General features: G+C 53.5%; 1 protein-coding gene across 3 annotated transcripts in view; it reads left to right on the forward strand.

Moving 5' to 3' along the window:
• ACOX3 (acyl-CoA oxidase 3, pristanoyl) overlaps window positions 1–26041 on the forward strand; it is a 71284-nt gene that overhangs the window by 23545 nt on the left and 21698 nt on the right. For all 3 annotated transcript variants that reach the window (XM_019025516.4, XM_019025517.4, XM_019025518.4), the window contains exons 8-14: window positions 5183–5279; window positions 7713–7895; window positions 10115–10237; window positions 12379–12499; window positions 15118–15240; window positions 15549–15662; window positions 23254–23369. In XM_019025516.4, coding sequence (XP_018881061.2) covers window positions 5183–5279; window positions 7713–7895; window positions 10115–10237; window positions 12379–12499; window positions 15118–15240; window positions 15549–15662; window positions 23254–23369 — 877 coding nt within the window. The remainder of the gene's footprint in view (window positions 1–5182; window positions 5280–7712; window positions 7896–10114; window positions 10238–12378; window positions 12500–15117; window positions 15241–15548; window positions 15663–23253; window positions 23370–26041) is intronic.

Below are 26041 nucleotides of genomic sequence, written 5' to 3' on the forward strand. Positions count from 1 at the left end.
AGCCTGATGGCCTGAAAGATGTCTCAGGAGTGTTTCTAGATATGCGTGTTTCATATACTGTTTCATAGCGAGGCTGGTGGAGAGGAGAGGAGGCTGCCTTGCAGGAGTTGGAAATAACTGGTTATCGTGACCAGGTTGTCTCCAGAGGGAGAAGATGGGCCAGTGGGCATCTGAGCACTCAGCGATGGAGAAACCTCCTTCTGTCCGTCTCTTCTGAGAAGTCAGGGTCATGGGCAGGGAGTGTCTTAAATCTCTGCTTGGCCCTTTAAAACAGGCAGGGCCCCAGACTGTACTAAAGAGGAAAATCTTGATTGATCTTTATACAGTGTCAACTTGAGAAGAAAGTAAAAGGACATTGTTAAAAAGCAAATTCTTGTGATTTCAGGCAAAAAAAAAAAAAAAAAGCAAAACAAGACACATATGCACAGCCCTCCTAACTCCACCTGTCCTGCAGAGTTCTGGGTTCTCACTGGCTTATACTAAAATAATACAAGGAACCTGCTAGTTAATGTTGGAGTTGGCAGGGAGGAGAGCGCCACCCCGACCTGCGGCTGTCAGTTCTCTTGAATGACTACTTTCGCAGGGTGCCTGGGAGGCACTTGGCATGGACGGTGCCCGTGTGGCAGGTATGGAGGGTCGCTGTTCAGGCCCTTCGCCCTCAGGGCAGCGGGAAGCCCCAGCCATCTGGAGGACGTAACGCGGCTTGGTCTGTTTGAGAAGGATGGCTCTGGCCTCAGGGTGAGAAGCTCTGAAGCGCTGTGCAGGAAATGGGGTGTAGGAAGCACTGTGTTGTTCTGGAGAATCTGCATCCTTTTATTAGACCCGGCTGATCCCTTTCAGGGCTCTGCAGCCACAGGCACTGTTACCCATCTACTGAAGTGTCCTATGTGTGCACGTAAGGCCCGACAGGCATCTCCGCCCAGGCATATGGCGGTGGTGAATTGTCACATCCAGTGGGTGGCCTCGGGTGTGAGCAAGGCTCTTCTTCACTGCTCATTCAGTTTCATGAATGAGAGGCTTTGACATTATTTTGGGACATTGCAGAGAAACCCTGCACTTGGTTCCCCCCTAATAAACGTATTTCTAGAGATTGAATCCACACCTCTTACTGGGATAATATTCAAAGGAGCATTAGATCAAACCATTAATGATTAATACATCACACTGATATGGTAAAGCCTCTTGTAAGACTCAGAAATACGGTCTCCTATAGGATCGCCATGGACACAATAACGACAGCCCTTTGATACTGCTTCAGAGCTGCTCCACCAAGCCAGGTCCCTGTGCCCCCAGAGCCTTTCCACCGTGTCTCTCTGCAGGGTGACAGGGATGCAGTGGGATTCGTCCATCTTTGATCCCTGAGCCTTTGAAGGCCTAGGTTGGGCTGGGATGGGAGCCAGCAGGGGTGATGCAGGCGGCCTGCTCTCCGCCCCTTTCCAGAAATGCACGTTTCCCGTCCAGGGCTGGCGGGTCTGGGCAGGGCACCCAGCAGGGGGCGCAGTGATACCAGTGTTCCCTCCGGGTTTCCCAGCCAGTTTCTGCCTGGATGTCTGTCTTTTCCAAGATCAGCATTATAATTTAGTGATTTTTGTTACCAATGTTGAAATCATTTATCTTGAAAAAAGTGGTTATAATTTGTAGGTTAGATTTTGTCACTTTACAAGAACTCCTGAGTATGTGGGATGACTGCCTACAAATCCAAGGTAAATGTAAATTGTGTGGATTAATTTTAACCAAATAGCTCTAAAAGCAAAATCATAAAGATCTTTTCAAGTGATAGTTTCAGCCAGACTCTTAAGGTGGGCTGCACCTTAAGGGTCTTTCTTCGTGCGTTTGCCTTTAGCTGAGGCAGTGGCTGGGAGGATGCCTGCCGAACTCAACGGCCTGCTCTGGCAGGCTTGGCTGGGCTGGGCTTGGGGGGCCCTTCCAGGCCCCAAGGGAGGAAGGAAGCTGCTGTAATAAGAAGCAGGATGCCCAGGGCGTGGGGTGTGTGCTGAGGTCTGGGCGCTTCTGGGATTGGAGTGAGGGTTTCTGTGCCACACTCAGGCCTCCCGTGCCACGTGCATGTCCAGTGACACACACACACACACCTCCTGTGCTGTACACACACACACCTGTGACACACGCACACGTCTCCCGCTGGAGACACTGGATCTGGCTTGCATTTGAGTTGGCCACATGTGACCACCACTGTAATAGCTTTTGTGGAACAGAAGGGATCCCCTGAGAATTCGTGGAAGTTTGCTTTCCTTTGAAACTCACGGGAATGTTTTTGCAAGTATAAATATATTCTGTGTGGTGAGAATGGGCGAAGAATTTCCACTCCTTAAAAAGGGCGCTGACTGTGACCGGATCATACTGGAAAAGGCATTCCTTGGCTTTCAAGTAACAGGCTGGAGCACGCTGGGGCCATTGGCACCGAGGCAAGGTTTTTCTCACGAGGTGGGGTGTTCTGAGTGTGCAGCTGTGGCATGGGGGAAGCTGCCACCAAACTGGGCAGCTGGGCCTAGGGCTTTGGAGGAACTGGCCCCCCCGCTGCCCTTCACTTCCTGCAGGTGGGCAGGGGCCTGGCAAAGCAGCCAAGAGCTCTTCCCTCGTCAGGTCACCCAGGTTTCCCTAAGGAGCTCCAGCCCCGTCCCCACCCAGCCCCAGGTCCTTGCTCCTCCTAGGAGTGTGGAAACTGTCGCTGTGTCTTTCCCTCAGGCTGTCCCGGGAGTCAGGATCATGGCCTGGCCCTTGTGCCTCAGAGGATGTCGTCTGCCCCACCTGACTTGTTCATACCATGCCACTTACGTGCCCGTCCCTTAAGTCTGGCAGGCCCCACGCACGGTGGCCCCCTCATGGAGGGGGGTGAGCCCCGGGAGACTGCTGAGAGGCAGCTAGCTCACCCAGGAACCAGGAACGGTGATGGTTGAGGGATCCCACCCTGGGGTCCGCCTCATACCCTTCCCAGGGTGGGGCATAGAATTCCCAGGTGGGCCGAGGGCTGCCTGGTGTCAACAGTGACTGCATGGAGGGCATGAGGCCAGGAGAGAACCTGGCGGACGGGGCACCACAGGCAGGCAGGACCACCTCACGGCAAGGCGGTGATGCTGTTAGAGGGGCAGATGGGGCACCACAGGCATGTGGGACCACCTCATGGCAAGGTGGCGATGCAGTTAGAGGGGCAGACGGAGGTCAGCTTGGGGGGATCCTCCACATTGGCCTCCGCCATTCCGAAGGCCTTTGGGAAACGGCCCAGCTCCCACAGGGAGGACGGGCTGAAGAGGCAGAGTTAGGAAAGAGCCAATATGGTTGCTGCAGGAAATCAGCCCAGGAGAGCTGAGTAGGGATGGAGGTGCTGGGTCCTAGGTGGGGATGGAGGGCAGAAAGTGAATCGGGCCAGCACAGCAGAGCTGGCAGCCCAGGACCGGGTGACGATGGGGGTGTGGGGGCATCCAGAGCAGGACTCAAGGAAGAGCCCACGCAGGAAACGGGTGCCTCTGGTTCCCTTCCAGCATGTGAGATTATTCTTTATAGATGAGTCTTCTGTGGTTTAGTAAAAGACTATTCTGTAGGCAGGGGTCCCCAACCCCGTGGTACTAGTCTGTGGCCTGTTAGGAACTAGGCCACCCAGCAGGAGGTGAGCATCGGGTGAGCCAGCAAAGCTTCCTCTGTGTTTATAGCCACTCCCCATTGCTCACATGACTGCCTGAGCTCCGCCTCCTGTCAGATCGGTGGCGGCATTAGATTCTTATAGGAGCGTGAATCCTACTGTGAACTGTGCGTGTGAGGGATCTAGGGCGAGTGCTCCTTATGAGAATCTAATGCCTGATGATCTGTCACTGTCTCCCATCACCCCCAGATGGGACCATCTAGTTGCAGGAAAACAAGCTCAGGCTCCCACTGATTCTGCATTATGGTGAATTGTATAATAATTTCATTATGTGTTACCATGTAATAATAACAGAAATAAAGTGCACAATGAATATAATGTGCTTGAATCATCCCGAAACCACTCCCACCTCCCCCTCATTCGTGGAAAAATTGTCTTCCATAAAACCGGTCCCTGGTGCCAAAAAGGTTGGGGACTGCTGCCCTAAGGCATTGCAAGTGATCTTAGGAATCAGACAAGTTGCTATAGGAACTACTGATATTTTGAAGTTTGTTTTGGGGGGTTTTTGCACAGTTTATGTAATATTCTTAACCTAGCATAGCCTTATTCCCTAGACTGTTGTGTAATAGGTTTTCCTGACAGACAACCATAACAGGTATCTTTGGTTATTAATACATCATGATCCATAACAATGTGTGTGTAATCCTATGCTCAGCTGTTCAAAAGAAGTGAATTTCCTTGCCGAGGGAGCACCAATGCCATCACACCAGTTATTTTGTTTGACTGAAGAGTTTTAAACCTCATTTTGCCGATATTATCACACTGTGGGTTCTGGTTTAAGATTGAAACATGAGAATCAGAGATTCCAATCTTTGGAAACACAGTTCCCGTCTTTTCTGTTGAATATCTGGAGTTCTGTACTTGGAGTACAACTTACCATATACACAATGCTATTATTATTATTATTATTATTATTATTATTATTATTGAGATAGAGTGTTGCTCTGTCACCAAGGCTGGAGTGCAGTGGCGTGATCTTGGCTCACTGCAACTTCCGCCGCCCGGGTTCAAACAATTCTCCTGTCTCAGCCTCCTGAGTAGCTGGGACTACAGGCACATGCCACCACTCCCGGCCAATTTTTTTTTTGTATTTTTAGTAGAGACGGGGTTTCACCATGTTGGTCAGGCTGGTTTCGAACTCCTGACCTGAGGGGATCCACCCACCTCGGCCTCCCAAAGTGCTGGGATTACAGACATAAGCCACCACACCTGGCCTATTTTTTAACCTACATTTTTTTCTTTTTTAGAAACAGGGTCTCACTGTGTTGCCCAGGCTGGTCTCAAACTCCTGGGCTCAAGCAATCCTCCTGCCTCAGTCTTCCAAAGAGTTGGGATTCTGGGCGTGAGCCACTGTTCCTGACTAGACTACTTTTTTGAATAGAAAGTTGGTTGAATGTTCCTGTCTACTTGCTCTCTGCCATTTTCTTTGTCCTCGGGGATTGCATCACCTTTTAGGCTGCCCTTGGAGAAGAGAAGAGCCTCAGGGCAGGACCCCTGTTTAACAGAATTCCTGCTGCTTCCCCACAGTTTCGCCATGTTCCACAAGGTCAGAGTTCCTCGCCAGAGCCTTCTGAACCGGATGGGAGACGTCACCCCCAAGGGCACCTATGTCAGCCCCTTTAAGGTACAGGCATGGGGGGCCGTTTGTGTGCCGTGCTTCCCAGGTGGCTTTCTCTGCAGGGCCTGGCTCCGTGCTCCTCCCTGCACCTGGAAAGGAGACCCCTCCACGTGGGCCAGGTGTCACTGGGGCATACTTCTCCTGGCTCGGGTTCTGGTGCCCCCACTAGAAGGGGACTCTTGGGGCAGCCACAGCACCAGGTGCTGGTGTCCAGGGGGTGAGTCCAGGCCTGACAATGCCCACTCCCCGTCGGGGGCTGCGATTAGAGGACTGCCCGCTTCCAGTGATGCTTCCCTGAGGATTTGAAGGAGACGGGTCTCCTGGCGAACTGTCCACAAAGGGGGACAACAAACAGTTCCCCAGTGTCCAGAACTCACGCCTGGCTTAAGTTCATGGAGAGCAGAAGAGAGACCGTGGTTCCGGGGAGCGATGGCCCAGGTCATAGCTGATGACCCTCAGGAATCATGAGCTCACAGCAGGTGGGCCACCCCGAGCATGCACCCTTGGAATAACAGTCCCCAGCAGCATGCAGCATCTGACATGCAGGAAGCACGGATGGAAAAGGAGCGTGATGGGGATGCCCAGAGACACACAGGGTGCGCAGAGTGGGAACAGCAGCACGAGACCAGGAGCTGCTCACAAACGGAGATGTTAATCCAACATCAATTAAAAATAAATGATTGGAAGAACAGGCACAGCATTTGGGATAACTATCTCAGGAGGATGAATTAGGGATTGGAAGCTTGTCCTCTAGAAGGCAGAAGGAGAGGATTAAAGAAAATGAAGGCTGGGTGAGTGGCTCACACCCGTAACCCTAGCACTGTGGGAGGCCAAGGTGGGCAGATCGCTTGAGCCCAGGAGTTCCAGACCAGCCTGGGCAATATGGCAAAACCCCGTCTCTACTAAAAATGCAAAAATTAGCTGGGCATGGTAGCGCGTGCCTGTGGTCCGCTACTTGGTGGGAGGTGGGAGGATCGCTAGAGCCCAGGAGGTCAGGCTGCAGTGAGCTATGATTGTACCACTGCACTCCAGCGTGGGCAACAGAGCGAGACCCTGTCTCTAAAAAGAAAGAAAGAAAGAAATGAAGTTTAGAGAAATAAAGGAGAGAAATGTCTCTAAATGAGAGGGGAAGAAGGCTTTTGGTTGAAGGGACTCTTGGAGGACCAAAGAGGAAAAGTAAGGAAGCACCTATGCACGTACCCAGGCACACGGTAGAGAAATTGAGGAATTTCTAAGAGAAAATTCTAGAATCTTCCAGATCTGACTCCAGTGGAATAAAAAACACTTGAACTTCAGATTTCTCAAACATGACAGTGAATGCATGAAGACAGTGGAATCATATTTTATACCCTTAAAGGAAAATCACTTTAAATATATATTTATATATATTTTTTGAGGTGGAGTGTTGCTCTGTCACCCAGGCTGCAGTGCAGCAGCACGATCTCAGCTCACTGCAACCTCTCCTCTGCCTCCCGGGTTCAAGTGATTCTCCTGCGTCAGCCTCCTGAGTAGCTGGGACTACAGGCACCTGCCGCCACACCTGGCTAATTTGCATACTTTTAGTAGAGACGGGGTTTCACCATGTTGGCCAGACTGGTCTTGAACTCCTGACCTCAGGTGATCTGCTCATCTCAGCCTCCCAAAGCGTTGGGATTACAGGCGTGAGCCGCCGCACCCGGCTTAAATATGTTTTTAAACACAACGAGACTGTGATTCCTATGTGAGAGTGTGATTAATACGCTCAGACACACAATTACCATGCTGCCTTGGAAGAAGGACCTAGATGGTCAGAGGAGTGGCCCGATGGGGCAGCAAGGGGCAGGGCAGGAAGGACGGTCACATCACGTGGCAAGGGCTGTAGATTAGATGTGCCCACCACAGCCTGGACAGGCCTTAGCAACAGCCTCTGCTGACACTGGTGATGCGTGCGAGGAGATGGTGGACGGAAGATTCCAGCTAGACGCATGTAAAGGAACTGCCTGTTCACAGGCACACAAGGAACAAGAGGTGTCCATGAAACCCCCTGGAATGGCTGCCTGGAATGGACTCCGCCCCTGCCCTCTGGCAGTACAGGCCACATCTGATTCTTGCCAAGGTTAAAGGTGGGCCTTGGAATCTCCAGGCAGACGGTTTGCAAGTCCCCAAAGCGGGAGCACCCTTACCCAGCGCTGTCTACTGTTCCCTCTGCTAGGACTGTACCTTCTCCAGGCAGCTGGGTGTCCCCTCCCCGGCACCCCCATTCCATCCACGGTTCATCAGTGACACCTCTACCTGCCTGCCGCACCGTCCTGTGTCTTGGGTGCCCTGGGGATGGGGCCTGGGCAGGTGGGCACAGGTCTACTTTGGATGAACAAACGAGGGCACCTTCGCCTCTGGGCCACTCTGCCCAAGGTGGCCGCGCAGCCGGGCTTGAGCTTATCATCTGCGTCCCTCCCGTAGGACGTCAGGCAGCGCTTTGGAGCGTCCCTGGGGAACCTGTCCTCGGGCCGGGTCTCTATCGTGAGCCTGGCCATCCTTAACCTAAAGCTGGCTGTGGCCATCGCTCTTCGCTTCTCAGCCACTCGGCGTCAGTTTGGACCCACAGAGGAGGAGGAAATACCAGTGCTTGAGTATCCAATGCAGGTACGGGGTTTTCAAGCATCCTTTCACTGTCTCTCTATTTTATATGCAAATTCACTTCTTTTACATAGTTGCCGTTTGGTTACTGAGAGTTGATCAAAGCTCTTAAGGCAATTAACAGGATGATTAGTTAGCGGGAGTGCGGCATCTCAGGCCGCAAGGCTTCCAGCAAATGGTTTTTAATTTAAAAAGAGTAGATACGAAGTAGCCAAAAAAGGAAGATGGAAAGAAGCAAGTCTTTTTTATTTTTTATTTTTTCCACACGGAGCCTTGCTCTGTCACCAAGGCTGGAGTGCAGTGGGCATGATCTTGGCTCACTGCAACCTCCGCCTCCCAGGTTCAAGTGATTCTCGTGTCTCAGCCTCCCGAGTAGCTGGGATTATGGGCATGCACCACCATGCCCGGCTAATTTTTGTACTGTTAGTAGAGACAGGGTTCTGCTGTATTGGCCAGGCCGGTCTCGAACTCCTGACCTCCAGTGATCCACCTGCCTTGGCCTCCCAAAGTGCTGGGATTATGGGCATGAGTCACTGTGCCCGGCCAGAAAGAAGCAAGGATGGGGCGGCTCTGGGAGGTGGGTGTGTGCATGGCCGCACGTTCAGGTGAGGCCGCCACAGCTTGGCAGGCAGTGGCCTTGCATGCCCTGTGCACGCTCTTTGACACTTTCATCCCATCCCTAAGAAATGATTCCTGGCAGGTGATCTGGAAGAAGCAGCAGCTGAGCGTGCAGCCCTGTTCACTGTGATGGCATTTAGAACAGTGGCGTGGGCACAGAGCGTGGGCCCTACACATCCTCAGAGATGGGGCAGCTGTTGACATGCACAGATGCGGCGCGGCCCAGGCAGCAGCGTGGAAAAGCACGGACATTGTTACATGGAAGGGGGATGAACTGTCACAGCAAACGTGCCCTGTACTCTGGGTTTGGTCTTCACAGCTGAGAGGGTTGGGATTAGTCCCACTTTACAGGTGAGGGAACTGAGGATCAAATAGGAAATCCAGTTAAAGTGCACAGGCTAACTCAGGCCCAGGTCCCAGGCCAAGCTATGCATGAATCAAGGTAGATTTGGGTGAAACTTCCAGGAAATTGTAACAGAATTGCAGTTGTTTCTTTCCACATCCTTTGACCAGGGCTATGAGCCTGTTTAGTAAGTGTTGCCATTCATGCCCGTGTGGCACCCATCCCCTCCCGTGTGTGGTCACAGCACTCTGGGTGCCAAGGGCAGCTCGGCAGTCAAGAGAGCGCACTGGGGCCACCATGCTTGGCCTTACCACCAAGGTCCACCCCCAGCTGGCTGTGTGCCCCCAGGCAAGGTCCTCAGCCTTTCTGTGCTCTCGTTTTATCATTTGTAAATTAGAACTGATGATAAAACTTCTTCCTAGGATCAGTGTGAGAATTAACAAAGTTAGGGCATGGAGGCAGCTGGCACCATGTCTGCTCAGCACTCTTGACACGTTAGACCATGGTGGTGATGGCGGTTTCCTCAGGATCCTCTCAGGCTTGTCCTGCCATGTACCCAGACACCCACCCACCCACCCACTCATCCATGCATCCACCCACCTGTCCACGCATCCCCCCACCCCCACCCGTCCAAGCATCCACCCACCCATCCATCTACCCATCTACGGATTCATCCATCCACCCACCCACACATCCATCTACCCACCACCCACCATCCATGCATCCATCCACCCACCCATCTACCCACCCATCCAACAATAGGTGGACCCTATCCTGTTTCAGACAAAGTGAAAAAGACATGCACTCAGCCTTTCGAGGGGCTGCCAGCTCTGTGTGGGCCTCAGCTTTCCCATCTGTCCCAGGGTGACGGTCTCATCCTCACGGGCTCATGAGGCACATGCTGTCAACCAGTCAGTCCGTGTGCCGGGGAGTTGGCCCCTAGCAATGCTGCCTTCTTAATTCACAGATAGACTGGCACTTTGTTCTGTAGTGACTTTGATGGGACAGCTGTGAATAGCGGCCATTTAGCAAATTGTGTTTGAGCTTGTCCGTCAAGGGCTATGGGTGAAAGCCGAACTGGCTGAGTTGAGAGCGTGTCAGGGTGAAGGCTTTCTGATGTGCCAGGAAGACACGTGGAGACCTTCAGCGCTAGTGGGTGCGTGGCCCTGACGGCCTCTCCCTGCACTGGCTTTCATGGTGCCTGGGATGGGCTGCCCTTCATGGGAACCATGATGTGTTCACGCAGGTGTCTTGTCTGTTCTAGCAATGGCGCTTGCTTCCATATCTGGCAGCTGTCTACGCCTTAGACCACTTCTCCAAGTCGCTCTTCCTGGACCTGGTGGAGCTCCAGCGAGGACTTGCATCGGGAGACCGCAGCGCCAGACAGGTGAGGTGGTGTCTGCTTCCTCAGCAGCATCGTTTAAATCTCACGGTTGGAGCAGCATAGATTCAGCCTTCATTTCAAAGCAAAATCAGTCCTTTGATTTGCGAGGACAGAGGATTCCTCCAGTTGTTCCCACCCACTCAGAGCTCTTGGCCTCTGCCGAGATTGAACGGGCTGGGCACGCATCCACACTCCTGCCTCTCAAGGATGTGCTGACACGACTCCTGGTTCCAGTCTGTGAGTTCAGCTGTTGGTCTCCTTTTGAGAACATGACGGTTTTGCAAAATCCACATTACCCGCCCCTCAGTGGATTTCATGGTTCTGAGCCTTTTGTAAACAGCTGCACAAAGGTCTGAATCCCACTGACTGGATTTGAGTTGACAGTCAGAGGATTTGTGCCAGAAACGAGCGTGCAAATCCCGAGATCAGCCTCGGCATAAAGAGACATCGGGAACGGATTTCTTTGTAGATGATTATGAACTGATTTTCCGTTGTCCCTCCTGCTGCCTCCTGAGCAAGAGTGAAATGTGAATCAAAAGAAATAACCGTGTTTGAAAGCAGAGGAGAAACGCCACAGATTGCTGTTATGTACAACATCAGAAAAAGCCTGTATCTAATTAGCATATCTTGAAATATTATCGGTGTCCACATTCACGGCAGATGATGGCGAAGGGATGACCTGCAGGATTGATGGCAGAGCAAACCCCAGGCCTGGAGGCCTGAGGAGGGAGCGCTTCTGACCACTGAAGGGGTTAAGCCTGTGTTTTCCCGGGAGCGTGAGTCAGTGGAGCTTTTGCCAGTTGACACTCGCATTGTTCTCCTGTGAATAATGTTGTAGACCGGGCTGATTCTTTCTGAAACTCAGTGGTTTAACCCAGGCAGAGGAGGGCCTCAGCTCAGCCCCTTATGTGAAGTTGAAAACACTCATAAAATGGGTCACTGGACTTAGCGTGTGTGTGTGTGTGTGTGTGTGTGTGTGTGTGTGTGTGTCTTCCTCTTAATTGTTTTTCCTTTTTAATGTCTTTCTTTTTTAAAAGTAAAAATTCTTCTTTTACCCTGAATCAGTCTCTTAAGTTTTTGTTTGTTTGTTTGTTTGTTTGTTTGTTTTTGAGACGGAGTCTCACTCTGTTGCCCAGGCTGGAGTGCAGTGGTGTGATCTTGGCTCACTGCAATTTCTGCCTCCTGGGTTCAAGCAATTCTCTTGCCTCAGCCTCCCAGAGTAGCTGGGACTACAGGTGCCCGCCACCACACCTGGCTAATTTTTTGTATTTTTCAGTAGAGACAGGGTGTCACCATGTTGCCCAGGCTGTTCTCAGACTCCTGAGCTCAACTGATCTGCCCGCCTCGGCCTCTCAAAGTGCTGGCATTACAGGCGTGAGCCACTGTGCCTGGCCCAGCCTCTTAAGTTTTCATCATTAGATATCAAGCAGAAGCAAAGGAGTCTTCTTTTTTTTTTTTTTTTTCCTTAAAAAAAGCCTGCAGCATCTGGTATTCCCAGGCAGTCTCCCATCCAAGTACTAACCAGGCCCGACCCTGCGTAGCTTCACGAGATCAGGCTCATTCAGGGTAGTGTGGCCATGGACAGCAAAGGAGTCTCAATAAAACATGTTAGGCCTGAGGGAGGCACGGTGAGCCTCCACACAGAGCAGACCGTCAGTTACCGAGGCGCTTGCAGCCTTCTGGGAATGGACTGGTCCCGGCCCTTCCCTGTCCTGGGAGCGAGCACTGTCTGCGGTGCTGGGTCTGGTTCCCTGGCCTTTCTTCATGGTTTCACTGCAAACAGTTGCAACCTTCCATGGCGTGTCATTCACTTTGACATTTGTGAACTTTATATAAAGTGGGCCATGATGCACATTCTTCTGCAGTTTGCTTCTGGGACCCGTGTTAAGGCCCTGAGAGCTATTTGCTGTGTAGAGCTGTGTTTTCATTGTTGTGAAATGGTATGAGCGTACCACAGTGTACCCATACTTGGATAAAGACCCTTTTTTATTTCTAATTACAATTAGGTTTCCTCTTCTGTCATTTTCGGGATGTCTTGTATTAGACTAGAGGTGATATGGTGGTTTGATGTTATTGCTGACTTCTGACTTTTTGGTGTCAAAAGTCTCTTTTCACCTGTTCTTGTTGGATTCCCTCACCCAAAGGCAGAGCTTGGACGTGAGATCCACGCCCTGGCATCGGCCAGCAAGCCTCTGGCCTCGTGGACCACCCAGCAAGGAATTCAGGAATGCCGGGAGGCGTGTGGAGGACACGGCTATCTGGCCAGTAGGTTTTGGAGAAGCGCATGGTGGTTTCCTGTCCTTAGCCCTGCTGTTTGACTCTAGACCAGGGGTCGGCAGACTGCGGCCTGAGGACCAAATCCAGCCTGCCACCTGTTTTTGCAAATAAAGTTTTATGGGAACACAGCCAGCCACCCCCGTTCATTTGCACATTTCCTGCAGCTGTTTTCACACTGCAAGGGCAGAGATGAGTAATCGCAGCTGTGACAGAGACCATGGCTTGCAGAGCTGAAAATATTTACTCTCTGGTCCATTGCAGAACAAGTTTGCCAACCCCTGCCCTAGATAGATCCCACTGCTTTCAGATGCCTGATGCTTCTTGGCCAAAATATAGGCAGAGAGCAGCTAATCTGCTCATTTGAATTTTAACTATTTGGTTAACAGCTTGGTAGTAAACTAGCACCATGTTTTGTTTGAATAGAAAATTCTTACACTTAGATAAAGAGTTAGTTATATCGGCATTGATGATGACTGAGGCAGCTGTTATGTGGTTAAGAGCAGAGGCCACCTGCTTGCCTGGGATTGAGTCCTGGCTCCATTTAACAGCCTGGTAACTGTGGGCAGGTTGCTTAACCTCACTGTGCTCAGTTTTCTTATTTTTAAAGTGGGGGTGATAATAGTGTACCCACAACATAGGTTCTTGCCAGAATTAAGTGAATTAACACGTATGAAGTATAAGCATGGTATCTGGCATGTAGTGCGTGCCCAGTGACTTTTTTATTTGCTAATGCTGTTATTATTAGAATTATCATCAGCATTATTTACAGCTTACCTGCAAAACTTCCCGTGTGCTAATCTTAAATAATTAACTGGCAAAAACTGGTTGCTCAAAGAAGGCCATGTACACACTCAAAACAGCCACAGCATCAGCAAAACTCTCTTGCCCTCCAGGAGCACTTGGCCCTTGCCAAGTTTGTGAGAGTTTTTGCGATGCTCTATCTAGAACTACACACACACTTTCAGCGATCATCCACCCACCACTGCAGTTCTAACTCGCACCTGTTCCAGCATGGGCTGTCAGCAACGTGGCCCCTCACTCCCACCACACTCTGTCTTTGTCACTTACTGACATGTGGGTAGCCATGGCTGTACACAAGTTACTCATTTGCATGCTTTGTCCTCTGCACAATGCGCTTAGTAGTTTTTATTTGTCTTTGTAACTCATTGGGATTCTATAAATAGTTGAATAAGGAAATTGAATCTTGCAGTACTGCAGACAACAAAGACGACGGAATCAAGATTAATCATATACATATACATATACACATACACATACATATACATATACACATACATATACACATACACATACATATACATATGCTGGGATTGAGACCAATACGACCGGGGCTCCATCTAGGTTTAGAAAATCAATTGCAAATGTTTCTGCTGAGGCCTCTCCCAGCTCTTGTTCAGTGGCCAACCTGTTATGTGGCAGGAAGCTTGTGGCATGATTTGACAGCAAGTCAGGAGAAAATGATCAGGTGTTGTAGGTGATCACAAGGCTAATCGCAAGCCTGTTGGCAGTATGGCTGCAACAGGACTCCTTTCATGCTCTCAGGATCCATCAGTCACAGTACGTGAGTGTGAGAAGTCAGCTCCACTCCCTTCCTGCTAGGCCCATCCCAGCCTCACATTCAGAGAACACTTTCCATCACAGTAGGCAGGCTCAAGTGCGTGAGGGTCTGGAAAGCAAGCCTGACAACATATGTGAAGGCATCCAGCTAACTGATAGGAAAGACAAAAAAAAGTTATCTTGAAATTTCCTGTGTTAAAAGAAGAGTTCATTCAGTTATGGACGGAAGAAGGGCAGCCCTGGGGGCATCAGCTCGCTGAGATGGCTCCCTCCTATCAGCGACCCCATGCCAGGGGAGGCTCTGCAGGGCTTGCTGACAGCAGTGAGGAGGAGCTGGAGCTGGGATATGAAGCACAGGTGGCAGTTCTTTGTGTCTGGTCAAGCTGAGTTCAGGGCTTTTTTTTTTTTTGGACAGAGTCTTGCCCTGTCCCCGAGGCTGGAGTACAGTGGCATGACCATGGCTTACTTTAGCCTCAAATGCCTGGGCTCTTAAGCAATCCTCCCACCTCAGCCTCCTGGGTAGGGTAGCTGGGACTAAAGGTGCGTGCCACCATGCCCAGCTAATTTTTTTTTCATTTTTTATAGAGATAGGGTCTCACTATGTTGCCCAGGCTGGTCTCAAACTCATGGCTTTTTTTTTTTTTTTTTTTTTTTTTTGTTGAGACAGGGTCTTGCTCTGTCACCCAGGCTGGAGTGCAGTTGTGCAATCTCGGCTCACTGCAACCTCCGCCTCCCAGGCTCAAGCGATTCTCCTGCCTTAGCCTCCCGAGTAGCTGAGATTACAGGCACACACCACCACACCTGGCTATTTTTGTATTTTTAGTAGAGGTGGGTTTCACCATTTTGGCCAGGCTGGTCTTGAACACCTGGCTTCAAGTGATCCACCCGCCTCGGCCCCCCAAAGTGCTGCCATTACAGGTGTGAGCCACCGCACCCAGCCTCTTAGGGCTTTTTAAATTCTCACATAGTGACAGGCTGCTTCTCAAATATGCGTCTTAAATGATGGTACTATTGTGGCTTTGTTGCAGTGAACCGGTTGGGTGTCCTTAGAGATGACAACGATCCCAACTGCACATACGAAGGTGACAACAACATCCTGCTGCAGCAGACAAGCAACTATTTGCTGGGCCTCCTGGCACACCAGGTCCAGGGTGAGGCTCTGCTGCACACTGGTGGGGGCCCTGGAACCCAACTGGGGTGGGGGTGGGTTCTCCTGGCCTCACTGATTCAGCTGTTCTGTGAATGCATCCTAGGTTTGCAGAAGGAAAGAAATGTTATTAGATAGTGCCGACCACCTCCCCAAGGCATGGGCAAAGGCTGGGGTGGGGAGGGTCCTTGAGACCCAGACCCTGGCCTGTGGGTCTGTGGCTGTCGGGTCCTCTGGACACTCTCTGTGCTTTGGGTTCCCAATGGTTTGGGTTCCTGTCTTCCACCAAAGTCACTGGAATGTGTGTCCTAGATGGAGCTTGCTTCCGCAGTCCGCTGAAGTCAGTGGACTTTCTGGACGCCTATCCTGGCATCCTTGACCAGAAGTTTGAGGTCTCCAGTGTTGCCGACTGCTTGGACTCTGCAGGTAAACACACAGGTGGAGGGCTCCCCTGGCCTCCTGATTTCCTGTCATTCCCACCAGGAAACACACCGTGCCTCGGTGAGGGGACCCTTGGCAGTTCCAGCCGGGGCAGCAGTGGTGGTGGGAGGCCCCGCATGCAGCTTGTCCTGGGCTGGCTCATGGACTCTTTGTGCCTGACGCCGAGTTAGGCGCTGACTCCACAGATGAATTGAAGGATGCCCACTTGCCACCTTATACCTTGCCTCTTGCCTTCCCCTCCCGTAGGATAAAGGGCGTGAGAGGCCACCTGGCCTGGTCTCTGTCCACTAAGCAGCCTCTGCCCCCTGCCCTGGTGCCTGGGCTGCTGCTGTCCCTGGGCCCTCCCAGCCACCTCACCTGTCAGTCTTCCCCACTCCCAGGCCCTGCCGGCTCCCCAAACAGCAGATGCCCCCTCCCACCCTGGCACACCTCCCGCACCTCCGTCACTCGGCCCCTGTGGCACAGGCTCATCTCCTGTGGGTGCGGTGGTCGGGGTGGGGCCTCCTCCCAGGGCCCCGCACAGAGCTGGCCACGGACAGCCTCCTGCAGGTGTGTCATGGGAGCTGCTGCAGGCTCCGCCTCACCCACACGGGGTCTGTGGCTCAGAGAGGTGGGAGCGAGAGCTGGGAATGAGGCACCTGGCCGTGCTGGCAGCATCGAAAGCAAAGCAGCTTCCCTGTAGACTGCGCTGGATCCTGACAGGGGATCCCTCTCCGGAGAGCAGCTGCTCTCGCATTCCTGGGTTAATTCTGCACGTGCTCATTATGTGCTCACTCTGCAGTTCTGGGGCTGGCGGCCAGCATGATGGAGACCCTGTGCCTGCCCTCATGGGACTTTACAGTCTAGACCAGCAGACACAGAAACATCCCAAGGCCTCAGTCTTAGGGCAGCAGGAATTCTGCAAAGCAGTGATCCTGGCTGGTGAGGTGGAGCGTGGCTGGTGACCACCTTGCAGGGGCCTTGGCCTTTGAATTGAGGTCAGTGAAAGGCGGGGGCAGCCATGGGGACCCCCCCCCCGATGGACAGGTGTGTCAGGAGGAGGAGGCAGCAGGGCCCAGCCCATGCCAAGCTCATCTCGATGTGAGCGTACATCTCGTTCCCCTGCTATGAATGACGGGAGGTGAGCGCAAGAGGCCCGGTGGAAAGGGTTGTGCTGTTTGTTTTGATGATTCATATTTTTAAAAATGTTCCTCATGGGAAAAGGCCACTCTGGCTGCTCTGTGGAAATGGAGGTGAGAGGCGGCTGGGACAGGCGAGGGGGTCTGCCCTGCGCCCCCACACAGAAGCACCCAGCCGAGCTCTGCATGTCCTACAGGGCACTCCTGAAGGCTCCCTTGGTGCCAGCTGCCTGGGCGCAGGGAGGGGCAGAGCGAGGATTCAAACCCAAGCCTGTGGGACCGCAAAGCTCGGGATCTCTCGTTACTGCTCCTGGATGCTTCTTGCCCAGTGGTCTGGGTGAGATTTGACAGAAAGAGCTGGGCTGGAGCTGCCCCCACCTCCGTGCCACCCGTGTCCCTGTCAAATGCCTTCCTCCCACCACAGCCCCCGTCTGTAAAGCCGCGTATCACAGAGAACAGCTCAAAGCCGCAGCGATGCCTCCATCTCGCCGTCGCCTCACTCAGCAGTATTTAGTGAATGTCTTCACTTTGCCACCAAAGCACCTATTTGTGCAGAAGAGAAGGGCCGAGAGGGGTCCCGATGCCCTGTCCCGGCGGGCGAGGTAGAAACTGACTGCTCCCGTGACACCCGAGACGTGGAAGACTAGCCCACCTTCCTGAGTGAGAGAGATGTCAGCTGCCGCCAGGCTGCCGGGGTTGATCCCGGTCCCTCCTCCTGCCGGCCGTGGAACCTACAGCAAGTCCCTCAGCCTTCCTGCCTTGGTTTCCTCATCTGCAGCACGGGGACGGTGATGGTACCCCCTTCATAAGGTGTTTGTACCGTGGACTGAGTTCACGCACGCAAAGCACTTAGTGCAGCAGTTGGCGCCACATCACTGCTCAGCTCAGCAGCCACAGAGTTTGGACAGGAACCGCCCTCAAGGTGCCACACGTTCAACTGGGCAGAGAGAGCGGGCATTTGGAGATGGAGGACGCTCTTGGCTTTGCATTCAGGAGACCAGAATGTGAGGCTCCCCTGGGGTTCTGGGAGGCCCCTGGATCCTCAGGAGGAGGGAGCACTGGCCTCCCTCATGCAGGGGACAGGCACACATGGAGGACACGTTCCGGCCGTCAGGACCGACGCCGTGGATGTGATAGCAGCCCCCGAGCGTGTGTCCTTGTCCGTCTCCAGCCCTGCAGGCTACTTCCTTGTTCACACGGCAAAGAACAGGACAACAGCCGTGGCCGAAGCCAGTGTGGAGCCTGGGCCGGTCCGGCTTCCCGGCGCCTTCCCCTGCCCGCATGGTCAGCATCGTCATCAGGAAGTGTCTGCATCACTGCTTGCTTTCTCGTGGTCACTGCGCTGGGTTACAGCTTCTGACGGTAACTAACCGTGCAGATCTCAGCCTGCCTTTTTGAGTGCCAGTGGGAAACGGGGACACGTTTGATGACCTATTTCTGATGTTTGCAAGTCACTTTCTTTTTTCTTTTTTTTTTTTTTTTTTTTTTTTTGAGACGGAGTCTCGCTCTGTCGCCCAGGCTGGAGTGCAGTGGCATGATCTCGGCTCACTGCAAGCTCCACCTCCTGGGTTCACGCCATTCTCCTGCCTCAGCCTCCGGAGTAGCTGGGACTACAGGAGCCCACAACCACACCCGGCTAATTTTTTGTATTTTTAGTAGAGACGGAGTTTCACCGTGTTAGGCAGGATGGTCTCGATATCCTGACCTCGTGATCCGCCCACCTTGGCCTCCCGAAGTGCTGGGATCACAGGCATGAGCCACCACGCCCGGCCGCAAGTCACTTTCTAAGCTTCCCAAATGTTGCCACAGAAAGAACTAGAAAATGACCTAATCATTGTGGCAACTTCAACCCAACCAATACCTTTTTCCTAAAACCATCACTCCTTATATTAATAAAATCAAAACATAAATGGGACAGCCAGCTTCTCCATGTGCGCATCACGCTCTGCTCTTCCCTCCCCTTCCCCTGAGACTGAAAGCAAAAGCAATTTTACAGTCTCTCCATCATCGGGAAAGACACCAAAGTCATCTGCTTTTCTGCAACTGCTCTAATATTTACAAGATGCAACAAAGTGAAAACATTTTCCGGAGTAACAAAGGCAAAAGGCTTTCACTTGTTCAAAGTGGTATGGGAGAGAGACCGCCATTATCCCTCACGCCGCAGGGAAGCTTGTGGGTTCTGCCAGCCCCATCGTCTCAAGGGCATTTGGTCACAGATCCCAGGTCTCAGGGCTGACTGCAGCCTGCATCATGGGATCTTTGGTAAAAGCTGTTTAAGTGATGTGGGGCCCTCAGGCTTTGCAGGATTGGAGAGACACAGGCCTCTTCCGGGGTTGCGCTTGCCTGTGAGGAAGGGTGGAGGATTTGCCAAGCCAATGGCAGGTCCTTCAGGGGTTCCGATTCTGACTTGGGTAGGGAAGGCTGGATTTTCTGTTGAGTTCCTCTGGTTTTTGCACAGGCATGTGTGCTGAGCTGAGTATCACAGCCCTGTGCCTCGGGGGCCTGTGCTGTTGCTTCCTGCGGCGGGCCCTGTTGTTTAGCTGGCTCGTATGCATTCATAGTAAGCAGTTGCAGTGTTCACTACTCGGACACGTGTGTATTTGTGGACTGCAAGGTCATGGGATGTGGGCCAGAGGTGACATGGGGTCATGTGTGAGCAGTGGGGTCACATGGGGTGAGTGGTGAGGTCACGTGGAGTGCACAGTGAGGTCATGTGAGGTGAGCAGTGGGGTCACAGGTGAGCGGTGGAGTTACGTGGGGTGAGCGGTGAGGTCACGTGGAGTGCATGGTGAGGTCATGTGAGGTGGGCAGTGGGGTCATATGAGGTGAGCAGTGGGGTTCGTGGTGCAGACAGTGCTCCCAGAGGGTGGGAGCACAGGCTGTTGGGTCAGCACTGCCCCCCGCTGTGACCTTGAGCTAGGCTTTAATCTCTCTGAGCCTGTTTTCCTTCTGCGAGACAGTGGGGAGGGAATGCGGTCACCCCATGCCACCTGGCAGGGGCCAGGCCATGGTGCCCTCGGTGGGGGGGTGCTGTGTGTGGGGGGCCCCAGTCCTGAACACTTCCTTGGAAACACCAGATGCAGTGAGGTCTGCCTTGGTGGGTCAGGGAATGTCTTCCACAAAACCGGCACCTGAGGGTGTCTCAGAGGGTCCGTGCGTTGTGCTTTTGGGGAGCACCGGCCATTCAGGAGCACCAGAGCGGCGGGCATGGTCAGACCCGGGCCTGTGATCTGGCTGAGGAGTTGGGGCCGCCGTCCAGGCCTTGCTTTCCAGGGCTTGCCTGGGTCAGAATCCGAGTTAGGAGTGCTCTGATGCTGATGCAGAGGGGACTGGACCCAGAGACGGGAGAGGAAACCGAGACCCGAAAGGCAGGCAGTGCGTGCGAAGAGCTCACCATGGGGTCAAGGACAGAGCCCCAGCTGGGGAGGGGGCAGATCGAGGGGCAGTCATTGGGTGCACAGGGCGGCTGGGGGCACCTTTGAGAGTCCGTCTGGTGTGAGGCACATGGAAAGGCCGTGGTGACCCAGGATTCTGGGAGAGTCTTGAGGACAGAGGTTGTTGACGCTGAGTGTGTCCTCAGGCCGCCAGCAGCCGCATTCCGAGCAAGAGAATTCACTGCCCGTCAGTGCCCGTTTTCCTGCCTAGTTTGTTTCAGCGATACTTTTTCACTTCCAAATTAACTCTGAAAATGACACACACAACACCCACCTTTCATTGTTTGCTTTCATGTGCTTTTTGGGGATCTTCTCCCCTGCACGCGAACACATCAGACTGACATGATTTATTTTTTCACGAAAAACCAAGAACCAAAAGTAGAGTGTAAGGAAAAAACACAGTGCAAACATAACTCATTTCTCAAGCGTCCCTCTCACTTGAAGCCCACAGCACAGTCTAACTGGCCGTCGACATGAAGCCTCATGGGTTAATTCTGGTTGCAGAGACAGATTGGAAAACTCGGGTAACTGCCGTGAAGCGTCCACCGCAGAGGGACACCTCCTGGGGCAGTGTTTGGGAATGGCCAGGACAGGCTGGGAGGGAAGCCCAGCCATGGCTGATGCGTGGTGGGACATGGGGGCCTCTGGTGTGGTCAGAAGGAATTTGCACAAGTGGTTTCTGGCCGGACCGTTTCCTTGGTTTTGTTGCTGTGTAAATAAGTCATGGAAAGCACAACTGTACAGCGTCTACCTTTCCTTGCTGTTCGTGACCATCTGCCCTGCTGGGGAGAGCTAGGGATGTTGCAGAGCCTTTAGGAACAGGCGGTGGTCACAAGGGCCTCCCCTCAGCATTGGTTGCAAAATGGACCTGAGTTTTCCAGTAAAGTCCTGAAGGGTAGCATGTGAGGCTCAAGGATGACCCCTGGGCAGCCTGCCAGCAGCAGAGGGCCACGGCCTGGGCACTGAAGACAGCAGACAGTGACTCTCTTGGTGCAGAGGCAGAAACCCCAAGTCAAGATGGGGCAGGGCTACCCGCCTCCCTCTCGGGGTGGGGGGGCTCTTCCCGCCCAGGCTCCTGGCAGCTCCAGGAGTCCTTGGCTGTGGCTGCATCATGCCGGCCTTTGCCTCCTCTGTGACTTTGCTGTCTCTGCATCTTGTAAGGACACGTGTCATTGGATTTAGAATCCATCCTAGTCCAGGAGTCCCTGATGACCTCACCTCAATACCTCAACTTCATGACATCTGCAAAGACCCTCTTCCCAACAAAGGTCACATTCACAGCTGTGGGGGTCAGTTGGGGCCAGCATTCAGCGCCCCATGCCTGGCAGGGCTTGGCGAGGGGAGCCTTGGCTCCCTGAAGATGCCTGCATGGAGCAAGCCTCCGCCCAACCCTGCCTGCGCCCTGCCTGCGGGGTCAGCAGCACACGTCTTTCCATCCCACTCCCTCTGGGGAGCTGAGACCTCCGGCAAGCCGCCTGACGTGTGAGCCTGGGAAACGGCCTGCTCTGGTTTGTGACGGGCTTCTCAGTTATGCCGTGAGGGTGAACAGATGTAACAGCCGAAAGCAGTCGGGTGTCGGGTGTGCTGTGGCAGGAACTGCAACGTTGGGTATTTTCTTTTTTTTTTTTTTTTTTTTTTTTTGAGACGGAGTCTCGCTCTGTCGCCCAGGCTGGAGTGCAGTGGCACGATCTCGGCTCACTGCAACTCTGCCTCCCGGGTTCACGCCATTCTCCTGCCTCAGCCTCCCGAGTAGCTGGGACTACAGGCGCCTGCCACTGCGCCCGGCTAATTTTTTGTATTTTTAGTAGAGACGGGGTTTCACCGTGTTAGCCAGGATGGTCTCGATCTCCTGACCTCGTGATCCGCCTGTCTCGGCCTCCCAAAGTGCTGGGATTACAGGTGTGAGTCACTGCGCCCAGCAACGTTGGGTATTTTCTTCCCAGTGACCTGGGCTGTGTGACATAGAAGGAAATCCCAAGCCCCCCTGAGTTCAGCCTTTGGGCTCAGACTCAGCGTGGCTGATCCCCATTCTCCTGCCTGGGATCTCTGAGCAAGACCGGCTGCCAGGCAGAAGGCCCCTGCAGCCTGGAGGCACCTCGTGTCTGGGCGCCAGGCCCTCTGTACCTGGGCAGGGGGTGGGTGTGAGCATGGCCTCCACATGTGGCTGGTCTGCACCCCTCCCTCACATGCTCGCCATGTACCTGGGTCCCTGGGCCTGTGTCCTCTTCAGTGGGGTAGTAGCAGTACAGCCTGGTGGGGTCTCAGGACCACGCCTGGTCCATACAGAGTACTGTGGGAGGCCAGCTCTGGCTGTGCTGTGGGGGGCCCCGCAGATGTGGGCACCACTGCCAGGGGAAGGGGAGGACGAAGAGGGGTCTCCAGCTGTCCTGCCTGACACCCCACCCCGGGGCCTCCCTGTCTGCAACATCTGCTCCCTCCTGCCCTTTTGAGCTTTGTGGGAGGGGCCACGCAGGGGGTGAGGCCTTAGGTTCCCCCTTCCCCCACCACGTCAGTCCCCAGTTCCACAGCTCCAGCATGCGGTGAGGTCCAAGGGCCAGGCGGGGGGAGGCGAACGGAAGCACCCCTTCCTCTCGCCACTGGGCGCCACCGCCGGCCAGTTGTCCTGCTGCCCATGCAGTCCTGGCTGATGCTGCGGGGGCAGCACCATGCTTCACACAGACCGAGCCTGGTGCGTGTGAGAACGTGCAGCCGTCCCACTCGGGGGCCCACTCTAGCAGCGGCGCCGTGTTTCTGTGGCCTCCAGGCTGCTGGAACAGCGTAGAACTCAGGACAGCCCTGGGCTGAGCTGGGAAGTGCCTCCAGCCAGGGGGGCCCTGGGCAGGTACCCTCCCTGTGCCTCAGTTTCCCTACCTATAAAATCAGACCCACCCCATACACTTGCTCGTCAATGAAGACAACCTGGTACCTGCAGGATGCTGGCAGTGTCTTGTCCCTGGGGGTGAGTTGTGACAAATGCTGGGTTCTCTATTGTTACTTTTTCTCCTTCTGTTTCTCATTCCGAAGTCGCCCTGGCAGCATACAAGTGGCTGGTTTGCTACCTGCTCCGAGAGACTTATCAAAAATTAAACCAAGAGAAAAGATCAGGAAGCAGTGACTTTGAAGCAAGGAACAAATGCCAGGTACGTATTTGTTTTCAAAATTCCCTTTTGTATTATTTGCTCTTAATTCCCCGGCCGTTGTGTCCCTGGGAGTTTGAACATCCTGGCAATTCAGGCCCCAGACCCCGAGCTCCCGTGACCTTGGGCAGATGACTTGATGACTTTGCTGCTTGCTCAGCTCCTCTGTAACACAGGGATGGCAGCACCTGTCTTGCTGGGCTGGGGAGGTCATGGATGTTACATTTACCGTGCCTGACGGTTCCCAGCCTGTAAACCAGAGCGGTGAACCTCTGGGTTGTGAGAGCCTTGGATGCACAGAGTGGCGGGGACACCATTGCAGGCACTCAGAGCACTCCCTCCTGACTCGTGGGAATGATGCCAGCGCCCTGCTTGGTTTTCCACAAGTTGCTCTCGCCTTCCTGAGGGGCTGGGGTGGCAATGGTGGTCATCGTTGGCCTTGGAAAGCGCTTTGGTTCTCACACTTGGACAGGGCTGTCTCTCATGTTCCAGGAAGCCACAGGGAAAAAATAGCCTGTTATAAAACACCTTGTCATGCCAGGAACCTTCCAGCCCTGTCCCAGCTGTCTGCCCTAGAGCAGAGCCCAGCCCCCACCCTGTCTAGGGGGCAGCCGGTGGGGGCAGTAGGGCTCCCGGATGTGTCTGTGGGTGCCATGAGCACTCTTGGCTGGAGTGCGCCAGCCCTAACCATAGCTGTGGGGAGACTCAGGCCATGAGTGTTGGGCAGGGAGGCCATGGATACGGAGAGAGCTGCTGTCACCCCTTCTCCCTAGCGTCGGTTCATGAGGTTATGGGTCACCTTCAGTAATGAAGCCGCTATGGGGACCCAGGTCCACGTCTGCCTGTCTCTGGGAAGGCCCAGCACCCCACAGCCTGCTGCTGGAGGGCAGCCCCGCCCCTCAGGCCAGCGCCTCTAGGAACCTGCTGGACACACCTGCCCTGGGATGAGGAGAGAAGGCAGGAAGGATGGGCTCCTGTCAAGCTCAAAGAACCCAGATTGGGCCAGGTGCAGTGGCTCACGCCTGTAACCCCAGCACTTTGGGAGGCTGAGACGGGTGGATTACAAGGTCAGGAGATCAAGACCATCCTGGCTAATATGGTGAAACCTGGTGTATCCTAAAAATACAAAAAATTGGCCAGGCATGGTGTCATGCGCCTGTAGTCCCAGCTACTTGGGAGGCTGAGGCAGGAGAGTCGCTTGAACCTGGAAGGTGGAGCTTGCAGAGAGCCGAGATGGCACCACTGCACTCCAGCTTGGGCGACAGAGCAAGACTCCATCTCAAAAAAAAAAAGAAACCCATATTGAATTTATAACTGAAAAGAAATGAAGTCAGCAGGTGGCCAGGGTCTGTAAAACTTGTAGTTTAGGGCCATGGTGACCAAAGCTTGAAGTGACCCTTCCAGAACAGGCCGCCTTGTTTACCCACCTTGGGTGATACACAGCAGGTTGGGTCATTCAGAAACCAGTGGATGCCTGTCAGCTTCCACTGCTCCCTCCTCTGCAGGCCACATCCTTGCGTTAAGGTGGAATAGGCTGCTGCACTGGCTCATGTCTGTAATGCCAGCACTTTAGGAGGCTGAGGCAGGAAGATCGCTTGAGCCCAGGAGGTTGAGGCTGCAGTGGGCCGTGATCACATCACTGCACTCCAGCACGGGCAACAGAGCAAGACCCTGTCTCAGAAAAGAAAGAAAACATTTTTTTAATGGAATAGAGATTCTCCAAAGAGTTATGAAACAAGACCCCCAGAGATGGGGGGCACAAAAGGACCCCCTTCCTAACAACACCTGTGTCTCTTAGAACTGCCCGGTAGGTCCTTAGCAACCCCTTCCAGCCCCGATCTATGCTGGGGATCTGGCATGTGTGACCCCACAACACCCCGAGTGTGTGGCTCAGCTGCTGAGAAACCCCTCCTCACCTGTAGCTTTTCCTTCGAGAACTTGGTAGCAGAATTTCACGGAGGGCTGCGGCAGAGGCCAGGAGGGGTCCTGGGTTCTCATCCGGCTGAGACGGTGACCCTGGGCTGAGCTGTGGAGCTGACAGACACCCACAGACACCAGCCCCAAAGCCTTGGAGGGAAAACAGTTGCCAGAGCAGGGCTTCGTGTTCCAGACCTGATCCGGGTCGCGGAGCTTTTAAGAGCAGGGGACATTTGTGATAGCTGAGAGCCCTTGGGGCCCTGGGCTGGATGCTAAGGGGGCCCAGGGGAGACGCAGCCCCTTCCCCTGCAATACGGCATGCCAAGAAAGCCTCAGCCTAGACCAGCCTTTTCAGGAAGATGGGAACTGGAAGCTGTTAAAAAAACCATCGGATTTGGCTGCATAAAGGTTCAGCATTTCTGCATTGCAAAAGATGCTCTAAACAAAATCAGAAGACACACAGCAGCCTGTGGAAGCCCACGTAACATGTCGCCGACGGAGAACACCCCCAGGAAGGAAGGAATTCCTTCAGATAGATGCCAGCCTGGTCGGAAACCAGCCCCAGCAGCCGCTGACCTGGAGCCAGGGCTAGGAGCTGCAGGTCAAAGCCACACTTCCACAGGCATCAGGCTGGGCTCGGGCAGCAGCACCGTTCATGGAGAGGGTGATGGCTGTGTCCTTTGGGAAGGTTACTGACCATTTTTGTTAAAAGTGTGCTTACTCTTTGACCTGGTGGAGAAAGTTTATTAACTTTTAAA

This window comes from Gorilla gorilla, chromosome 3 (assembly GCF_029281585.2).
Source record: "Gorilla gorilla gorilla isolate KB3781 chromosome 3, NHGRI_mGorGor1-v2.1_pri, whole genome shotgun sequence".
Classification (NCBI taxonomy): domain Eukaryota; kingdom Metazoa; phylum Chordata; class Mammalia; order Primates; family Hominidae; genus Gorilla; species Gorilla gorilla.